We start from the raw sequence: 20012 nt of genomic DNA on the forward strand, positions 1-20012 counted from the left end.
AGGAAGATACATGTATAATGAAGTATGATTTGGATGGAAAAAAATACGCGACAATCATTTAACAACTTAACAATGTCAAAAGTAAACAAAAACAAAAAACAAATATACATCGTTTTATCATTTCACTTATTCTTTACGTTCTCTTTGATTTTGTGTTGATGTTTTTTCGATAGATGATAATTGTCAGCACCAGAAACTTAACAGTTAACTAGCAACAGACGTTTTTGAACATTAAATACAGAACGAAAGATGTTTTGTCGATTATACGTTAAAGATAAGTATTCACGTCCACTCTGTTTTACAGTTGGATGTATTTCTATTTTAATTCATTTGATGAGTTAGACTATTTCAACTGATAGTTATAGTTTGTTCAAATGTTGTACTGATACACCACTGTCCCAGGTAAAGGAAGTGTTTGATGGTAACATTCTAGTTTAAACCCGCAACATTCTGTTTGTGACTGTCCAAAGTCAGGAGTCTATATTTCAGTGGTTGTCGTTTGTTGCTGTGTAACATATTTGTTTTTTCGTTCGTTATTCTGTGCATACATTAGACCATATTTTTTTTTCGATAGAATTGTTTTAGATTTGTCACTTCAGGTCCTTTAAAAGCTGACTATGCAGTATGGGCTTTGCTCATTGTTGACGGTCGTTCGGTGATCTATAGTTGTTAATTTTTGTTTCATGTGGTCTCTTGTGGAGAGTTGTCTCATTGGCAATCATACCACATCTTCATATTCTTATATTGGTTAAATAAACTCCTAAAACCAAATAATTTTCAGGAGCTTGTTTCATATGAGTTTATTATTATTACTTTAAATATAATTCTGAATAATAATAAGATCTATCAAATGTTTTTTTTTTTATATCTTATTAGTATAAATAGTGAAAGAAGTATACACCAACAGGCATATTACTAAGAAATATCTTTTGGGAAAATTTATAGAAAATTATTACTTATACATTTTTCTGGATCAAAGTTCAGCCTAAAGTCATATTAATAGAAAATATAGCTACATGTATTTTGTACAATTGAACCAATTTCCGGATTTACACATATTTTAAGGAAATAATAAATATCCTTATATTATAATAATAAAGTCTACTATACATGGTTGTTATATTTACACAAAGAATCTATAATGGTGCCTAACTTCCAAGATTTATCATTTTTGTTGAAAATAATGTGGATCTGTATCACTGAAACAAAAGGTAAATAGAACTAAGATAAAAGAAGCGAAAACTCATTTGTTAAAAATATATACAGCTTGATTTGTTAAAAATTGTTTTTTACAGTTACGGCCTTTTATAGTGGACTATGCGGCATTGTTTTTTTCTCACCGATGAAGGCTGTATACACGGTTGCCTGTAATTGTTTAAATCCACTTCATTTGAACTTTGGTGGATAGTTATCTCATTGGCAATCATTTTACATCTCCATATTTATTAGAACGGATTCTAATTAATTTACTTTTGATATCATGAAAAATTAACGGATGTTATTATTTTGTTTTGTTTTGTGCAGCATGGCTGCCTAAAACACACCGTACGGTTAGGTTATAAAAAACCTAAAAACTAAATCACAATCAGAAACCGTTACGTTTATGTTAACACATTTAAGTTCAATATGTTTCTTCTTTTCTTAATGTCATGCTTATATTTTCTTTATTATGTACAGACACGGACAACATATTGACGACACATATTATGTCTGGTGAAACTGCAGTGCTGCCTTGTCAAAATATACCAGGAAACAATGTCATCCAATGGCTCCGTCTAAACCCAAGTAAAAATGTTACGGAAAACACATACACAGACGGACAGACCGTTAATAGTGAATTACCTTTCCATAGAAGAATTAGTATTACCAATTCGCCCGAGGATAGATACGACTTGACTATTGTGAATGTGTCTAAAAAGGATGAAGGAACATACAGATGTGCGTTTATTCAAGGTACCAAAGTAAGGTCACACGATGTTCGTTTGTTTGTACAAGGTGAGCAAATTCAGGATTTTATTATTTTTTTTATATTGATTTCATTCAATTGCACATCGTTTTCCTCTGCATTACAATATACGTGTTTTTTTTTTATAATTCTCAGATACAGTATGAAGATATAATTTTGAGTTGAGTTTATATTTTTACGAGTCATTTGAACTTTTTTTTTCGCATGTGACCAGGTTTTTCCCCGTTATTTATACTGAAGAGGAGGAAACATTTTTTTTTAAATACTAGATATAAAAGTAACTGAGATGTAACTGATAGATTCAGTCAATGGATATGCCAGGCAATGAATAAAAAAGGCAACAGTAGTATACCACTGTTCAAAAGTCATAAATCATTTGAGAGAAAACAAACAAGGGCTACACACTAAAACCGAGGAAAACACATCATCTATAAGAGGAACGACACGAAACAACAGAACATGTGGAACAAAAAAACACAACAATGCAACATAAATAGAAACGAAATATTAGATTTCAACTGCCATGATGATATTCATGACGTGGTACAGGACATTTTAAGAAAAAAAGGTGGGTTGAACATGGTTTCGTGACTAGCCAAACCTATGCACTGTATGGCAATGTTAAGGATATCGCTAAAATGACAACATCACATGACGGGAATACAGTGCAAATAAATGCGTGAACACACAAGACAGAGAAATACATAAATAAATAATATAATACATTTGTACTAATAGAACATTTAGACATGCTAACCACAGAATAGCAAAGAATAACTAAAATTAATTTCGGACAATACACAAACGCAGCTTATAAGAATTACGAATGCATCAACGAAAAACGAGAAAATTTAAAAATAAGTACTCTTTTGAAATGGATTTTTGCTGTGTGGTTAATGATACAAATCAAGATTGGGAAACTAAATGGTCAATCAATTATACCAATGTTACCTAAATCTTTAAAAACAAAATTGTTGCCAAACACTTGACAAATATGGGATTGCCCCCGCAGATAAATCCCCAAACTCCATCATTTTTGTGTGTAAATCACTGCACGATAAATGAAATAGGTATTGACCATTCACTTGGGAATTCAACATATAACCCCAGGACACATACTAAAGAGAAAATCTCGGTTTCTTATAAGTCTGTTCTATGTTTTTTGGGTATTTGAACTGGATCTTCCAGGTGATCCACGGAACTTCTTTCTAAATTATTATTATCAATTTTATCAGCGATCAAAGCCGGTTTTTAAAGTTATTGTGAAATTACCTATTCTATAGGTGGCGTAAATCAGATATGAATACTTAGAAATCATTAAGATCTTTTAGAGTACATACCATTTAAGATTCTTTCATTTTGCAATAGGATTATCTACACTTTTGGCAATTATTCCTGCTTCAAACAAAATAATTCTCCGAAAATGATATTATAAAAATGCTTGATTTCTTGATTGGCAACATATTTTTCACGTTTAGAGGACACGTTTAGTAACAAACAATCGACATTCTCATGGGAACCAACGGTACCACTCTTCTTGCGTCTGACGTATAAAATTATAATTCTGGTACCTTTATCCACTATAAGCATGTCAAAATGTACTATTGTGCTATTTATTTGATTATTTCTATGTCCTCAATGTTCTTGCATTTATTTGTACTGTAGTCTTGTCATGTTATGTAGTTATTTTAGTGTTAATTTTAACATTGCCATAAAAACGCGATGTTCGGCTAGCCACAAAACCAGGTTCAACCCACCATTGTTTCTTAACATGATCTGTACCAAGTCATGAAAATAACAGTTGTCATCTCATGGTTCGTTTCTGTGTGTGTTGCATTGTCGTTTGTTTTTGTTGCACTTCAGTTTTCTGTTGTTTCGTTGGTTTCCTATTATAGTAAATGTTTTTCCCTCGGTTTTAGCTTGTACCCCTGATTTGTTTTCCCTCATTAGATTTATTACTTTCGAACAGCATTATACTACTGTTGCCTTTTTTTTTTTTTGCTGACTTTATTCTTATGAGGTTGACATCTTACAGAAACGTTTTAGGAAGAAAGAAAAGAAATTTGCAGTATCGTTTAACTTTACTTTCCGTATGAGGAGGATGTTCTCAAACTAAATAATCCAAAATTTTGTGACTATTTTAAAAATGCATATATCCCGTAAAACTTGAGATAAAGGATACAACAGATACAGTTACTTCTGCATCAAATCTTATCAAACATCTGAAAATGGACATTGAGTGTTGGTTGGAGTATAAATCTCCAATTGATACGATAATCTCGGGCCTGTATTTCCTATCATGATTTCTTTAATAGAGACTTGCTGCTCATTAGGAAGCTATTTAACCAAGAGTTCAAAATAATGCAGTTGAAATCAGTCCGTCGTAAATTTTACGGACGCCATCACGAGTTGTTTGACCGTAATGGAATATCCATTTCGCAGATAATAGAGGATATATATTTATACTGTCGTCACTACAATCCCGTTCCTTTTTCATGAACGTGACCTACCAAATTAGACTTATTACCGGATGTGTACTAACTTGAGCTACTCGATAGGTTCCAAATGTGCAGCGGTATCTGCTGACCCTTCCGGAGCACCTGATATAATCCTCAGTTTGGCGTGGGGTTCGAGTCTAGTCTTTAGTTTTTTGTGTACCTTTATGTGTTTTTGTGTTTAATTGTTCTTTTACAAACGTATCTAAAGAAAATGCATTTTTAAAACTTATGTTTCTTAACTTTACAGACACTTATTAAATAAAAGACTATTTTGAGATTTTAATTTTTTTTATTCATTTTTAAGAACAGTCCAGGTTTTTTAAGGGGCGTCCAGTTTGTTCGACTGAATAAAAAAAAAACTGAATATACTTAATTATGATTCATTTAAAGTTAATATTATACGTATACGAACAGCTTCAAATAAAGTATTTTCAAAACACCAGGCATATCACACCCTTAACAGTTTTCTAATTATGCCGTACTTCGACATTTAATAAAAAAAAAATGTAACTGGTAAGTACATACTATTTTTATTAATTGCTAAGATGCCACCAATGCTGATCGAAAGAAAACAACAAAATATACGGACAAACAAACGCAAAAAAAAACCAGGACTTTTGATTTGAGTCTCTTTTAGTCATATACCTCTTTAACTGGTCCAGTTCTTATATAATCTTGACTTTCAAATGCTTGGCTTTCAGAATTCATGATGTAGATGCGTTTCGGGTACATACCTGACAAAGTATTGTTTTCATTTATAAGTGTTGAAGTTTATGTTAAACCTAATTCCTTTTTTTTTGTACAGAACAAGATGATATTCCACCAGTGAATTTAGAGATATGTGGAAATTCGACCTGTTCATACATAGTACCTGCAAAGTCCGAATTAAGTAAACATATAATTGTCATTTTTTTTTTAATTTGTCTTTTGCAATGCTTTTCATCTCAAAACTTGATAAATGCAGGCTTAATATAGCATTTTACTCTTTAAAAGATGGTGTTGTGATAACAAAATTCTGTAATGGCCTATTTCAATTCAGTTGGTATTTAAACAGAGGTGAGTTAATTTCTCTAATTATATCATGTATATGGCAATCTATCTCTTTCCGGATCCATTTTATAAAATAATTCAACCAACGTGTTATTGCCGATGAACTCATAAGTTTAAAGGTCATAACCTTTATTAAGACAAGTTTAGACAATTTTATTCTTTAAAACCACTTTATACACATTGGTACAAAGAATGAAATAGTAATACATAGTATACAAAATAAATTGTGCACATGACAAGATAAGAATGTGACAATTTCTATACAAGATCGTTTAGTTATTATAATAGAAAATAAAATAGACAACGGCTAATCAGGAAGACCTGCTAGTGAACTTATTACCTTTATAAATTTACATGTATATTTTTTAACTTATTCCTACATATTGTTTGTAATAATTTACAAAATCTAATTTCATTTACTCTGTTACAATAACAATTATCAAAAAATAGTGTTCTTGTGTATCTAGGGATCTACAATTCATGAGCTTAATGAATGAAACAACATGATCTAACAGGTGCTAATGCAATTAAAGCCTTGTGGAATGTGGAAGGCACTCGAAGGGTTTTTTGTTAATCAAAAATAGGAATTTATTTGATTATCATTAGAGATACATATTTTTACGTAGATTATAGGATTTATTCAATCTCGCCAAGGCTCAGACATTAAAATTTTATAATTAAACTATCTCTATTGGATTAATCCGATAATCCACTGGTACCAATGTACGAGTTGTCCATTGCCATCATTATCAGAAAATTATGCTGTTTTACAGTTTACAAGTTTCATCATATGCACGAATATAGATTTCGATTTGTTGAATTTAGGAGAAGGCTATTTATTGAAAAAAAAATAGTTATTGAATATAAGTTTAGAATAGGAAAGACTTATTATCATGATTTATTTCATTTATAAAATGTATGTCATGCAAATATTAATGATAACTCCTTTTTCCACCATTCAAATAATGTGTTTTATTTCAAACTGATATGATTACTATTTCAGGTTTTACTATCAATTCACTTTTTGGAATATCTGGCACAATTGGCGGCTGTATGATTGTTGTTGCAGCATCTGTTGCACTGCACGTTCTGTTTAGGAGATGTAAAGCCACTCCACGAGACAAAGGTACGACCATTGCAAGTGTAGATGCGTTTTGGAGTTCCCCGACATTGTCATCTGACAGTTATGTTTTTGATAATGACTTAACACAAGAAACCTTCCTGGAAAATGTACAAGAGTCGGAGAATGAACGTTTACACGGTATCCAAACACATTTGACCAACATAACTAATAAAGGGGCAACTAGAAGAAACCAGAAAGAACATAGTCCTCAACAAAATACTTCAGATGAAAATATTATGATAGTCGCGGACAACAATTATGAGGAAAGCTATGATCAAAGATTACAATTACATGTTGATATTCCACATGTGTATGATGAATGTGGAGGAGTACTTTCATCCACAGCGACAAATACATACCAATCTTTGACGAGGAACTGGAAAGATACCCCTCATCTTTATCAATGATGCGCATAACTTGAGTTTTCATTTGATATTTACTCTATTATATTTGTAAAATTATATCTTAATGAAGCCCGTACTACAACTAAGATTACGTTTTATCAGAATTGTCCTTCTGTGAAAGTAAACCTTCATATAATTATGTAAATGAATTTGTATTTCTTCATTATAAATTAAATAGGCAGAGCAAACAAAATTAATATAAATGGCAATGATTAATTCCATTTCTTGTATAGATAAATGAACACATCGTTATTGGTTGTCTGTCAATTGGCAAGCACATAGTAATGTTACTGCTCAATTCCGACGTTTTGGTGTACGATTTTGAAAATAAGAACCAGCGACTCATTTAAAAAAAAACACCTTAGGAGGAAATACACTGATACGTCATAAGCTTTTCCGTATGACGTACGACAATATCTACTATAAAACAAAGTGGTATTATAAATCACAAAATTACAGAACGCCTTCACCAAAAAATAATACAGCACGATAGTCTACATTATCGAGTGTAAGAATTTTTAGTAACAGTCAGGGAGGAACCATTTAACTTCAAAAAAGGGATATAGTTTTTTGTCGGAGTCAGAAATATTCTTTTCACGCGTATTTTATTTAGTTTTTAAACGTTATCAATCAAATTATTTTTGAGCAATCGTTACGCATAATTCCTGTTTTTACATGTACTTCAACATTTGTTTGAAACAAAATAAAAAATAATAATATCATAACTTAACAATACAGGGAAAACGTATGAAAAAAGAAGGAAAACCATTTAAACCCTTGAGAGACCAACTAGTATCGGTAATTTTCAAATAATGCTTAAAACATTTTTCAAGTCCGCTAAAGCATGGATTGAAATGTTAGGCATTCAACTTCCTGTGGAGGAAACTGAACCTCTTAACATTTAACTCATCACGTTTTGATTGGTTACTGTGAAAGTGGTACATTAGCACACATGGTATTAGAAAAACACACAAAAAACAATCGAGAGTGTTAAGTTTTTAAAATATTTCCTTGTTATGACCATGTACCATATCCATCTATATATCATTATACATTTATATAATAAATAATAATAAGTGTTACAATAATATATAATAAATAATAATAAGTGTTATGTCGCCCTTAACCGACAGAGAAACACATGACACGTTTGAATGCCAAAATATAAGTAAGGATAGATAATAATACCGTGAAAGTGCATATGTGTGTAACAGTCATATCTAGTATCTGGTTTAAATTTACTGATAACATAATCAATATTTATTACAACAAAAACAATATCAAATGTATAATAATTTCTTGGTTGATTGTATTTTGTATGTATTTACCTCTTGTTTCACATGTGAATGTGACGGAGTGTTTTTAAATAAAGCATATTGTATTGGTTGAATTTGTTACCTTTTATAATAAGTTTAACTCAATTATCTTGGTAAAAAAAGTGTAGACTCATCAATTCTTTAAGGAAGTGAGGGAAAATAATACAATGTAATGCCAATTTGTTTATGTTGTCATCTAAAATCTGTCATGACCCTTATATACCTTCAATAGCTCTAGTCTTCATTAAATAGGTATATGAATCAATCTTTTCGTCATCATATGCGGATTCAGTACACGCATTTGCATTACAACACACTTCCCTATTTTTGACACGAACACGTTCGGCACAGGACAGAGTTTGTTTGAGCTCAAAGATTTACCTTCGCAGGTACAAAGTTAATCTTGTAAGTAATCTGGTGACATTTGTCCCATGAAAAATGTTGAGGTTTATCCATTTTTGTCTTCCCAGTTGAATTTTTGAAAGAATTCCGGACACGAACAGGACCTCTTATACCTTTGGTACAATGAAACAGCCACCAACGATGATGCACTGTCAGTCAATTGAAAGAGTTATCTTGACCTCTCTTCACTTTTATCTGACGAATTCTGAAATCAATTGTGGATTGATAATAAAATTGAGAATGGAAATAGGGAATGTGCCAATGAGACCATAACCCGACCATAGAGCAGACAACAATCGAAGGCCACCAATGGGTCTTAAATGCAGCGAGCAAGCTGTAAGTCTGCTCCTGCAATGGAATGAAACGTTCCTCACAATCAATTGTCTTCGTGTTGGTGACTATATTGTCGGCACTTTGTTTTGTATTAAACATCCCCCTTTGTGTTTTGAAAAACTGTCATCTGGAGCGTAAATATCTTCTTGATTCAGTCAAACTCGTGCATGGCAATGCCTGTCAAGTACAGACTTACCTCTGCATAAGAAACACAAACACTCTATGAGTACAACGTTTATATCAATGTTCGTGTCCCATATTTCCACATTCATAATGTGACTGCACGGCCAATCCCAAATGTAATGACGCGAATGTTGCTACAGAAACTATTTATTTTGAAACACCCAACGAGGACATAATTCATAAGAGCGCTGGCGGCATAGTGAAGTAATTGTTCTTCTTTTAATGTATCCTTGATATATTCAGACACATCTTGGTGTAGTTTCGACAGACTTCAATTTTCCTGCAGTAGATATGGCATCCCTTATATTTAGTTCAGAGCTAAACTCTTTATTTGATACCCCTTGGCCCCGCCTGTCTAAATTGTAAGGTGTCATAATATCTAGTTAGTTTGTTCTGGAGTTTGGCATTTTGGTAAGCATCAGAGACAATCTTGGGCAAACGTGATCGGTACATGTCAAGGATGTGCTGCATGAGAAATGCCTTTTTATGAAAGAACAGATCATTACTTACAATTGTTATCAATGAATTGACAGCAAGTTCAAATTCTAATTTTTCAGTAACTATTTTACCTGATTGCACAGGTGTTGACGTCAATAAGTACTTGGTAATGCATGCTGAAAGGTAGACAGCATTTGAAAATAAATCTGTACTCGCAATTATCTTTACCATGCCATGCATGGATAAATGATAACTAACATTATCACACCTCAAAAGACTGTCAATACGTTCAGACGACTCATTTTTGTGTAGTTTCTGTCATTTTTAAAAATTGTGCTTTTACACACAAAACCTGTTTTCATTTCAAACTATAAGTAGTAAACTGAGCGCGAGATCGAATAAAAGTGTCAGGTTGTGAGGATACATATGGATCAGTTTGATCACATATATGGCTTTCTGTTGTTACTAATTAAAAGACGCAACAATTCTGCCTTCGGATATAAGTCTTATAACATCACTGGTGATTCACAACTCTTTCGGTCAAGGAAAACAGAATATCAAATGAAGTTGGTTGTAGCATCTTCTCGTCACATACCAAATCTCTGCGAAACTTTAATAGGACTGTTCCCCCTACCGCTTGCATGCATATTAATTTGCTCTGAGGTTGAGCATTCAATTTGACATACAATGTATTTTCTTCCACATAATATCAACTATAGTCATTATCCGGAAAAAACATCTTAACCGATATCAAAATCTTATTGACTAAAATATAACTTATTTACAGAAAATACACGATAAAACTACTATATATATTCAAATCTCTCAAAAATAAATTAACTTATCCTAGAAAATGTACATTATAACATCGGAACTATATATCAAATTCATTGTTTAAGGAAAAAATAAATGGTGGAGCTGATTGACGGATAGGAAATTTCCGTAATTCAAAAAGGTACAAATGATGTTTTTTTTTGTTGAGTTTTTGACACAATCATTTGGAATTTGCCTAACAAAAGTTGCATGCAGGATCGCAAGAATATATTGTGTCCTCTCAAATGTCAAATACTGTTTTTGAATCATATATTTTCTCGTTTTCAAAGAAAATAGCGTTAAGTTTCCATCTGAAAAACAGCCACCTTTAAGTTTGAAAGTTTTAATAGGAGATGGTATTATATTTATTTCTTTATCATTCCGATGATCCTTGATGATATGTGCATCGAAAATATTTACGAAAATACCGAGAAATTTGACATAAACAGTTTGTTTTTGGATTTGAAAGTGACTACCCAAAACCGTAAATTGAGAGGTACCTCATTAAAGGGTTAAAATACAAAAATGTGACCATTGAAACTTTTTACGACCAGACGGAAATTAAAATATAGATATTATTCTATCATTTAAAACAATTTGCAGCTGTGAGTTATTCCGGAACATGAAACTCATTAACTAGGCGTCTTTGTCGAGGTCGGTTGCAGTACTAATACGATAGAAACATAGCAGGAAAACAACATAACAAATACTGGATGATTCAATTAACATGTGATTTTTAAAAAAAAACGACATTAATCCCGACCAATCTTATTTTAGAAGTACTATTTGTAACTGAAAAAAAAAATACGTTGAAATATTAAAGAATTGTACATTAATCCAAACCAATCTTGTGTTAGAAGTACTATTTGTAACTAAACAAACATTACGTTGAAAAAACTAGAGAATTGTCGCATTACACCACTTTACTTCAAGAATTTGCAGAAACATGATTAATTTTACATACTACTCTTATTATCTGACATTTGTAGTTGTAGAATTATAATATTGAAAATGTATAGCAGTAAATAGACGTATGGAAAGACAAGAAACGAAAAAAAATAATATGAAAATAACACTTTTAATAAATACATTCATCCGCAAGCTCATTTCTTGATTTCATCCATCAGGAACGCTAAGATCCGAATATTTCAAAACACAGACACGTGATATTATATGACCAGCACTGATATGACTTACGATTGTAAAGGACCGTGACCCTATTAGATAGCATACGATTTGTCACAGATATACGTCACAATCATGTACGTTGGATATATTCCACTCGTCTGTTTATTTTATATATCTGGTAAGTTTTTTGTAGTTAATAATAGATACGTTCACTTCGTAACAAATATCTTTGAATACAAAATTACGGAAAACCCTTTGGAAGTAATTTAAACAAATCGTATCAGAAAACCACTTTACCATTCTCCATTAATGTCGTCTGGGTTACTGGTTATAGGATGCAACCGTAAAATATCAGAACGAAGTATTCAAGTCAGCAAGAGGGTTGAATCATTATGTCGATACTTAGCACAATCAAATAACAAAAAGAGTACCCAGTTACCGAAAGCTAGTTTAAGGTCAAAGCTTATCTTAAATATGGACCATGGTTTTACAGACATAATCTAAATTCCCAAACCTCAGACAAATCATGTGTCTATTTCCTAAGAATCCGTACTTGTCATTGGCTGACAACCATCGATAGCTTTCCAAAGTTATATTTTATCTTTTATAAAAGGCATCGTCTATGACTACACGTGCTTCCCTAAACAGCGACAGAACATGCATGGGAAAACAAACAAAAAATTGATATAACTCGTAAGTGTTTGGTGTTGTAAAATATCAATGCAATCATGAAAAATGAATTCTTCTTTTAATTTCATAAGGTGCTAAAGACGTTACGCACGGTATTCGGTCTATGTTTCATTTGACCATTTCTTGATGCATAAGTATGACAAAAACAGATCAAATCTACGCATTATTAAATAGTTACTTGTCTTGATTTTTCATTTAAATCGAAATTAAATAAAACCTGATTTTAATAAATTTAATGTTATGTCTCATTATATGATTAAACAATGATTTTGTGTTCATAATTTGTCGTATTTGCCGTGTAAGACGTAACAACAAGCGTCAACCATCCAAAGATAAACGAAGAAAAAATACTAACTACTGAATGGATTTCGATGAAATTTGTGCAGATGGGATATGATATGATCATATTTATTATGTTAAATGGTCACGATAAATATCCTGTTCGCAATCTAGCAGCCATTTTCGAAATTCCATATAGCTGTAAGGCCCAAGACCACAATTATTGATCCCGCTTTTCGTTGTCCGACGAATATAGTTCCCTTTAATTATAGTGTATTTTTTCTTTATCTTTTTTCTTTTCCTTCCTCATACATTTCTTAGTTTTTCTGGAGTTGAAATGAAAGAAGAGATCTGAAATAAACTTTTGGATGTTTTGTTTTAACTGATTTTGATATGGAATGAGTGATTAGGCCAGGTGCAAAAAGGTGATATTTACAGTTTTCGGAACATCTCTTGACTTGTCCATAGGGGTATGGATGTGTATTGGCTAAATTTGTAAAAAGCAACAGAGCAATCTTTCTGAATGTTGGATATATTTTTGGACTAGAACTGTACTTTACACACACAAAAAATTTGACAAAAAGATTAGGTGCATTTTATTTAATGAAACAAAACGTTATAAAAGAACTAATAGAGAATTTAATTGTGGTCTGTGGCCGTAAGATTTGAAAATTCGAGTACACAAAAATGAAAGCCAACACTTCAATATTATAATATTTTCATATAAATAATAGGAAAGGTTCGCCACCTCTACATAAAAATGTGATTTTATTGAATTTTACAAAAATATTTTTATTTTTAACATAGCTTCTCCCATTTTATATTTTTTCAGTATTTTCCGTGTCTCCCGTAAATGTTACCATAGAGACATTGTTCAAGATTTTTGAGTACGATGATAATTTAGGGTATGTTAGATTTGTGACAGACAAATGAACTATGAAAACAAATGTTATTACTGAAATGTGATTTTTTTTAAAGATTTGGTTAAGCCTTCAAGGTTAAGGACACACCAAATTTTACATCAATTTCCATCAAGTTGTCCGTGTCTCCCGTAAATGTTACCACGTCCAAATTGAACGATTTTTGCACGGAACGTGAATGTAACGTTATGATATATAATTGTACTTCCCATTTACTGAAAGTGTAGCATGTTGTGTCTTTAGCATTTGACACGTTCTGTGTGATGATATTATTTTGGGAGATATTTTTTTTGAATAATTATTTAAATCAACAAGAAAATTTGCGCTCATTATAATGGCATCTCTTTCTACATAATGTAACTAATATATAAACAATTAGTAATAATTAAGATATGGTTGTATATTAGGTATACGCGACGGCTATAACAATTGTTTTTTGATGTGGTGCAAAGATTTTGTATTTTAACATACTCTTTGTCTTAGACTTGTATTAAGTATATTTCAATATTGTACTAATTATCACTCACTACATATATCTTATCTTGGTAGCAAATGCTCAGTCACCATTCGGTTCTGGTATAACTGTGGGCACTTTAGACTCCACTCACTTAGATGAAGCATCTGGTCTGGCCGCTAGTCGAGTACACCCAAATGTCCTATATTCACATAACGATGGTGGAGATTTATCGCGGATATTCGCTGTAGATTCGACTGATGCCTCTGTTATAGCTGAGTTCGGTATCTCTGGTGCAGATCATTATGACTGGGAGGACATTGCAATGGGACCGTGTCCAGATAAATCATCATGTATCTACATAGCAGACGCAGGATTGAATCACCATAGGCCAGTCAATATGATCTATAGAGTACGAGAACCAGGGGCAGTCAAAGATCAGACGTTAACTATCATCGACAAGCTACCATTTATGTATGTATTTGTTGTGAATGAATGCTAAATATCATTTTCATCAGAATTTTGTTAAATACATGTAGTTGTCTCATTTGCAATCAAACCATTCACATGTTATATTTTAAAAAAAAACTATATATTCAATGTTAATTGAATTAAATTTGATATTTGCATTTAATTGATATAAATCAAATATGTTCCATTTAATAAATGAAGTTTTGATTAAAAAACGAATCACGAATAAGATGTAAAAAGACACAGTAATTTAAAACCAGTAGAAAGAAAATAATGACAGAAAACTTAATAAATATCACCCCAAGTTCAACTTTTTGCATCAAATTATCAGTCACATTATATAACCTATCCGGTTTAGATTTACTTGCTTATTCATATTTCTTTTGATTTATCGAACAGTGTTATAAAAGTTAGAACTTTTATATATACCAATTTGCTTTTTATATATGTTTTATAAGATGCGCATTCCCGTTTGTATGGTGCACATTATTTTTATGGTACGCATTTACATTTATATGGTGCACATTCCAATTTGTATCATTTGTATGGTGCGCATTCCCTTTAAATATTTATTATGATCCATCTATATATGTAAGTAAAAATCATTCTACACAAGGAAGAAAAAAGAAACGAAAATCAAACAAACACATACATGTATTTCTTTTATACATTGGATATACAGCTGTTGTCTGCGTTTTCTCTATCGATATCGGTGTCCTCAGTTCTAGATGATAAAAATAACATGCACCTGAAGTGTTTCGTATCTATATTCAAAACCTGTATATGTAATTATACAAATGACAGAGCTGTACACATACGTACTAATAACGGTGCGAGTGATGTGGCCCAGAATAACCAAAATTATCTTGTGCCAATCTGCTCTTGGGAGTTGAAACCTTACTCTTTTGGCAATTTCCATATGAATCACCTATTTTGTTTGTAAATACTTGTGGACCACGGACTTCTGAGCAGACGATGGCTTCAAAAACTAACACTCTACCAGACGAATTGAAAAAAAAATAATCTTTGTGTCCTAAACAACCAACTTGTAGTGTATGTTTCATTAAAAACATTCTTAATTTTTCTATTTCTTTTCATGTACATTGCTTGTGTTTAAAATTTTATCCCCATTATACTTAGAGACAATTTGGATACATTTTCTATGCGTTTGTTTAACGTGGCTCGGTACTTATACATCCCGTCAATGTGTTTGTATTGTCTTTCATATTTTGCTGGTGTGTTTTGTATATATGCGACTTTTTGTATTTCGTTGGTTCTTATAACGTGACTCTGTACTTTAAAAGATCCCGTCAGTATGATATTGTTCTATTTTATGTCATTATGATATATTTCTATATGCATTACAAAATACGTTGAACCACAAACGTCAAACTCATTCAATCGCGTAGTGGAATTAACTATTTGTGGATTCTTATAAATTCTATATAACTTTTGGGCTATTTTAAATCTCGGTCTTTTTCTGAAATTTATTCTTACATACTTTTGATTTTTTAACCCTGTATGCTAACATTGCCTATGTGAAATTTTTAAATTGTTTGAATGTACATTGACCGACAAATATATTTGCGTATAAAATTTTCTGACGTCAGACACGCGAATAAATGAATGTGTTTGTAGATAGATGTTTTTGTGTTCTGTTAAAAATTGTTCCTCTTAAAATTTTTACAATTGACTGTCATCAAAGTTAGAGGATTAGCGCTATAAAAGCAGGTTTAAATAAACTCATCATAGATGCCCGGACTAAATTTTGTATATATACGTCAGACGCGCGTTTCGTCTACAAAAGACTTATCAGTGACGCTCGAATCCAAAAAAGTTAAACAGGTCAAATAAAGTACGAAGTTGAAGAGCAGTAAGGACTAAAGTTCCTAAAGGTTTTGCCAAATACAGCTAAGGTAATCTATGCCTGAGGTAGAAAAGCCTTAGTATTTCAAAATTTCAAATTGTTTTAAACAGGTTATTCATAAATATAACCATATCAATGATAATTCATGTCAGCACAAACATGTGTTGACTACTGGGCTTAATCCACCATTTTCTACATTTGAAAATGCCTGTACCAAGTCAGGAATATGACAGTTCTTGTCCATTCGTTTTTTTGTTTTTTTTTTATTTGATTTTGCCATGTGATTATGGACTTTCCGAATTGAAGTTCAGTATTTTTGTGATTTTACTTTTTAGTAATTAACTTTAAACGTTATATCTTTAGAATGTTCTTTTATCATTGTGATTGATTTTTTTTTTTTGGAAAATGAAGTAATGTTATATATTGCTCTTATATTGTATATATATATATATTTGAATTATATTTTTCAGATGGACAGAGGTTGACGGTCAAACATTACTAGTAGATAACCATGGGGAAATATACATGGTTTCCAATGTTAATGGCGGGAAAGGTTTAATGGTACATATTCCGGCTTCAGCATGGGGATCTGCGACACCATTCAATGCAACATCATCTGTCCATCTGAATATCACCACATCCCATCACGACCCAGGGGCAGGCGACATATCTCCAGACGGGACGGAGCTAATCATTAAAGCAAGAAATCACGTTTATTATTGGAAAGTTCTAAACAATGACTATCTATCGGCAGTTGAAACTCCTCCTATTGAAATACCACATCACAGTGAACGACTAGGGGAAGCAATATGTTGGGATGTCAATGGTACAAATTATTATACACTCAGTGAAGGAAGACATGCACCTTTATATGAATTTGTAAGACTACCAACTGGTCCTGCTGTGGGATAATAAAAGAAAGTGCCTGATATATTATTTAGTTTGAAAATTTTCTTTAATATATTTACTCTCTGATGGCTTCATTAGCAGGAAATCTTCAAACCCATTCCATAGACAGTTATTTTTTTTTATCTATCACAGCTATTTTGAAACTTTCAAAGATACATTTGTAGTTTTGTTTCATTGACATTTTTTATTTATTATTTGAAACAAAAACGTTGAAATTGCTTGCGTACGTAGTGCTTTCCTGGAGATATAGATATAAATCTTCAACAAGAACGCTCAAACCTAAACATATTAAAGCGAAGAATGAATTAATTAGTAAAAACAAAATAATTAAGTTTATATATATGTAAGAGTCTTTGAAAGTTTGCGAAAAATCAACATGCAAGCGTATTAAGATATACCATTTTTCAAAAGGCCAATAATACATTGGATTTCAATATGTCGTTCGAATGTCCTACCTGCTTATTATATATTTAAAAGAGAAAAATAAGTAAATGAGACAGCAACCCAATGACAATAAACAGAGGAAAACATACAGTGTTCATCAATTATTCATCGTTCAAAAATCTTTCTCCTTGATTAGAAACATAATTAGTAATTGATTTTACTTAACTATGCATAGACTTTGATCTACCCACAATTACTGGCAAGAACTTGTATTTATGATTATTGTTGTCATCAATGTCCATGTTGTTATGTAAACTAGTGATGGTGTTTTCAGTACATAAAAAATGTTTGGTATATTATGCTATAATGCCGCCCAAAAGTATCGTCAATTTTGGATTACGATTGTTCATCCGTTCTTTCATCCTTCTGTCTGTCAATTTTAAGATCCGTCACCAATTTATCTACCTTGTGCCGCATACATTTTTGTACCTTCGGCACTTAATTAATGACACACAAGAAATGTGTTTTGTATTTTCTTAGCAACTAGCAACTTTTTCTTAGCCTCTAGCAACTTTGAACATTGTTGAAGGCCGTACGACGACCTTTAGTTGTTAAATTCTGCGTCATTTGGTCTCTTGGTCTCTTGTACCACTTTTTTTTTTATATTATATATAGTTTTGATATTTGTAACAATGCTTTACATTTGCATGGCATACCGTGTGACTCTTTTTCTAATTTTTCCAATGATCTATTGGTATTTCCTGTTTGCTACATACATGTTGTTTATGCTAATTTAGTATTAAGATGAAGGAGATTTTATAGGAATTTCTGGTACATTTAAATTCCGATAACCTTATATATCTATGAAATAACCTTTTATACATAACACATACATAACAGATGTCTTTAAAAAGCAGTGAATTTTCAACAAAAGAATTTTATGATTGCTGATATTGAATCAGATGAATTCATCTTCTTCAATTGCGGGGATTTTCGTTACCTAAAACTCGAATTCTAACTTAATCTTTATTTATGTAAATAGTTTTTTCGTTTCCTTTTGTAGAATGACGTCAAACTATATGACTTATCGGAAAAGATTTAGTTTTCGATTTTTATCATTCAAACTTATCTAACTTGAAAACGAGTTCATGGACTACTCTTTTTTAAAATGTCATTTGGTTTGATTATCAAAGAATATTATGTGTGCCAATTTTCATAAAAACGTCAATAGCGCAATTTTTTAAAATTTGATAAATATACAGCAAACAATGATGACTTTTTTCTACAGTTGTTAAATATCACAAATATTTTAAAAAACATACTGGACAAATTAAAGGGATATTTTTCAGAACAGAATTTACAAATAATTTAACAAAAAACAGCTTGTGTTTATCTTTTAAAACAAAAAAGTTATGTATTTCTGTCGAAAGGAAAAATACGTCCTGAAATCCAAATTTTGAGCATATATATAAAATTTCGACCTCATTTCACTAAAAAAAAAGTAGCACATGAAGGTATATCTTTTTATTACATATTTGATTTATTCAGGCAAAAAATAAAATATTTCTGAAAATTGACAGCAAAATTTCAAAATGGGATCAAAACTATATCGTATGCCCTTAAATCTGCCCTAGATTTGGAGAAAACAAAAAACTGCCCTAGATTTATGATTTGTTTTGCGTTTGTGACGTCATTTTACCATAGATTACTACTATGTTACACATAATTTGCATTTCACATATTTTAATATTGTAGTTCATGGTTAACATGGTTAAATTAAATATGTTACACATAATTTAAATTTCAAATACTAATATAATAAACTCGATGTCATTCGGTATATAGAGAAAATGATCGTTAAATAATAATTAACGGTGGTCAAACATCTTGATCGGGCCGTGAATGACCTGGAATGGGATGTTAAAATGTAAAATTAACTGTAATTCTACTTCAAAATAAACTGTTTTTTTTACAATTATATTTTTTGACTAAACTAAAAAAATAAATAACTGTAAGACCCATTTTAGTCATATAAACTAAAAATCAGGTTAAGAAAAAAAGTTTAATTCTAGAAATGTTTGGCTCCTCAGAGGCGTTAATCCTTAATTACTTAAGTTAAAGTTACTCAAACGTTTATATAAATAAAAAAAACATCAACTTTTGACTTTCTATTTGTTTTCTGATTTTAGATACTTTGACGGCATTCGTTTCACACTTATGTATTTGTTTTTGATGGAGTCATTCCGGGACTATTATACTAATAATAGTCCCAAACTGATTACAGTTATAAAATTAGAGTACGAATAATTATGCGTTTAGTCAAAATGAGAATGATATGTAAGTAGTGTGACAAAAATGCAGTTTATGCATAAGATAATATTTGC

General features: G+C 31.4%; 2 protein-coding genes across 2 annotated transcripts; both read left to right on the top strand.

Annotated features, from left to right (window-relative positions):
• Positions 1–1083: 1083 nt before the first annotated feature.
• LOC139493272 (uncharacterized) lies at positions 1084–8427 on the top strand. The gene is made up of 4 exons (XM_071281507.1): positions 1084–1211; positions 1678–1995; positions 5270–5353; positions 6518–8427. Exons 1-4 carry the CDS (start codon positions 1142–1144, stop codon positions 7042–7044), a joined length of 999 nt encoding a protein of 332 aa, XP_071137608.1. The 5' UTR covers positions 1084–1141; the 3' UTR covers positions 7045–8427.
• A 3291-nt stretch (positions 8428–11718) lies between these two features.
• LOC139493273 (uncharacterized) lies at positions 11719–17271 on the top strand. Its single transcript, XM_071281508.1, has 3 exons — positions 11719–11832; positions 14093–14471; positions 16806–17271. Exons 1-3 carry the CDS (start codon positions 11787–11789, stop codon positions 17245–17247), a joined length of 867 nt encoding a protein of 288 aa, XP_071137609.1. The 5' UTR covers positions 11719–11786; the 3' UTR covers positions 17248–17271.
• Positions 17272–20012: the final 2741 nt, after the last annotated feature.

The sequence above is a fragment of the Mytilus edulis genome, chromosome 10 (assembly GCF_963676685.1).
Source record: "Mytilus edulis chromosome 10, xbMytEdul2.2, whole genome shotgun sequence".
Taxonomy (NCBI): domain Eukaryota; kingdom Metazoa; phylum Mollusca; class Bivalvia; order Mytilida; family Mytilidae; genus Mytilus; species Mytilus edulis.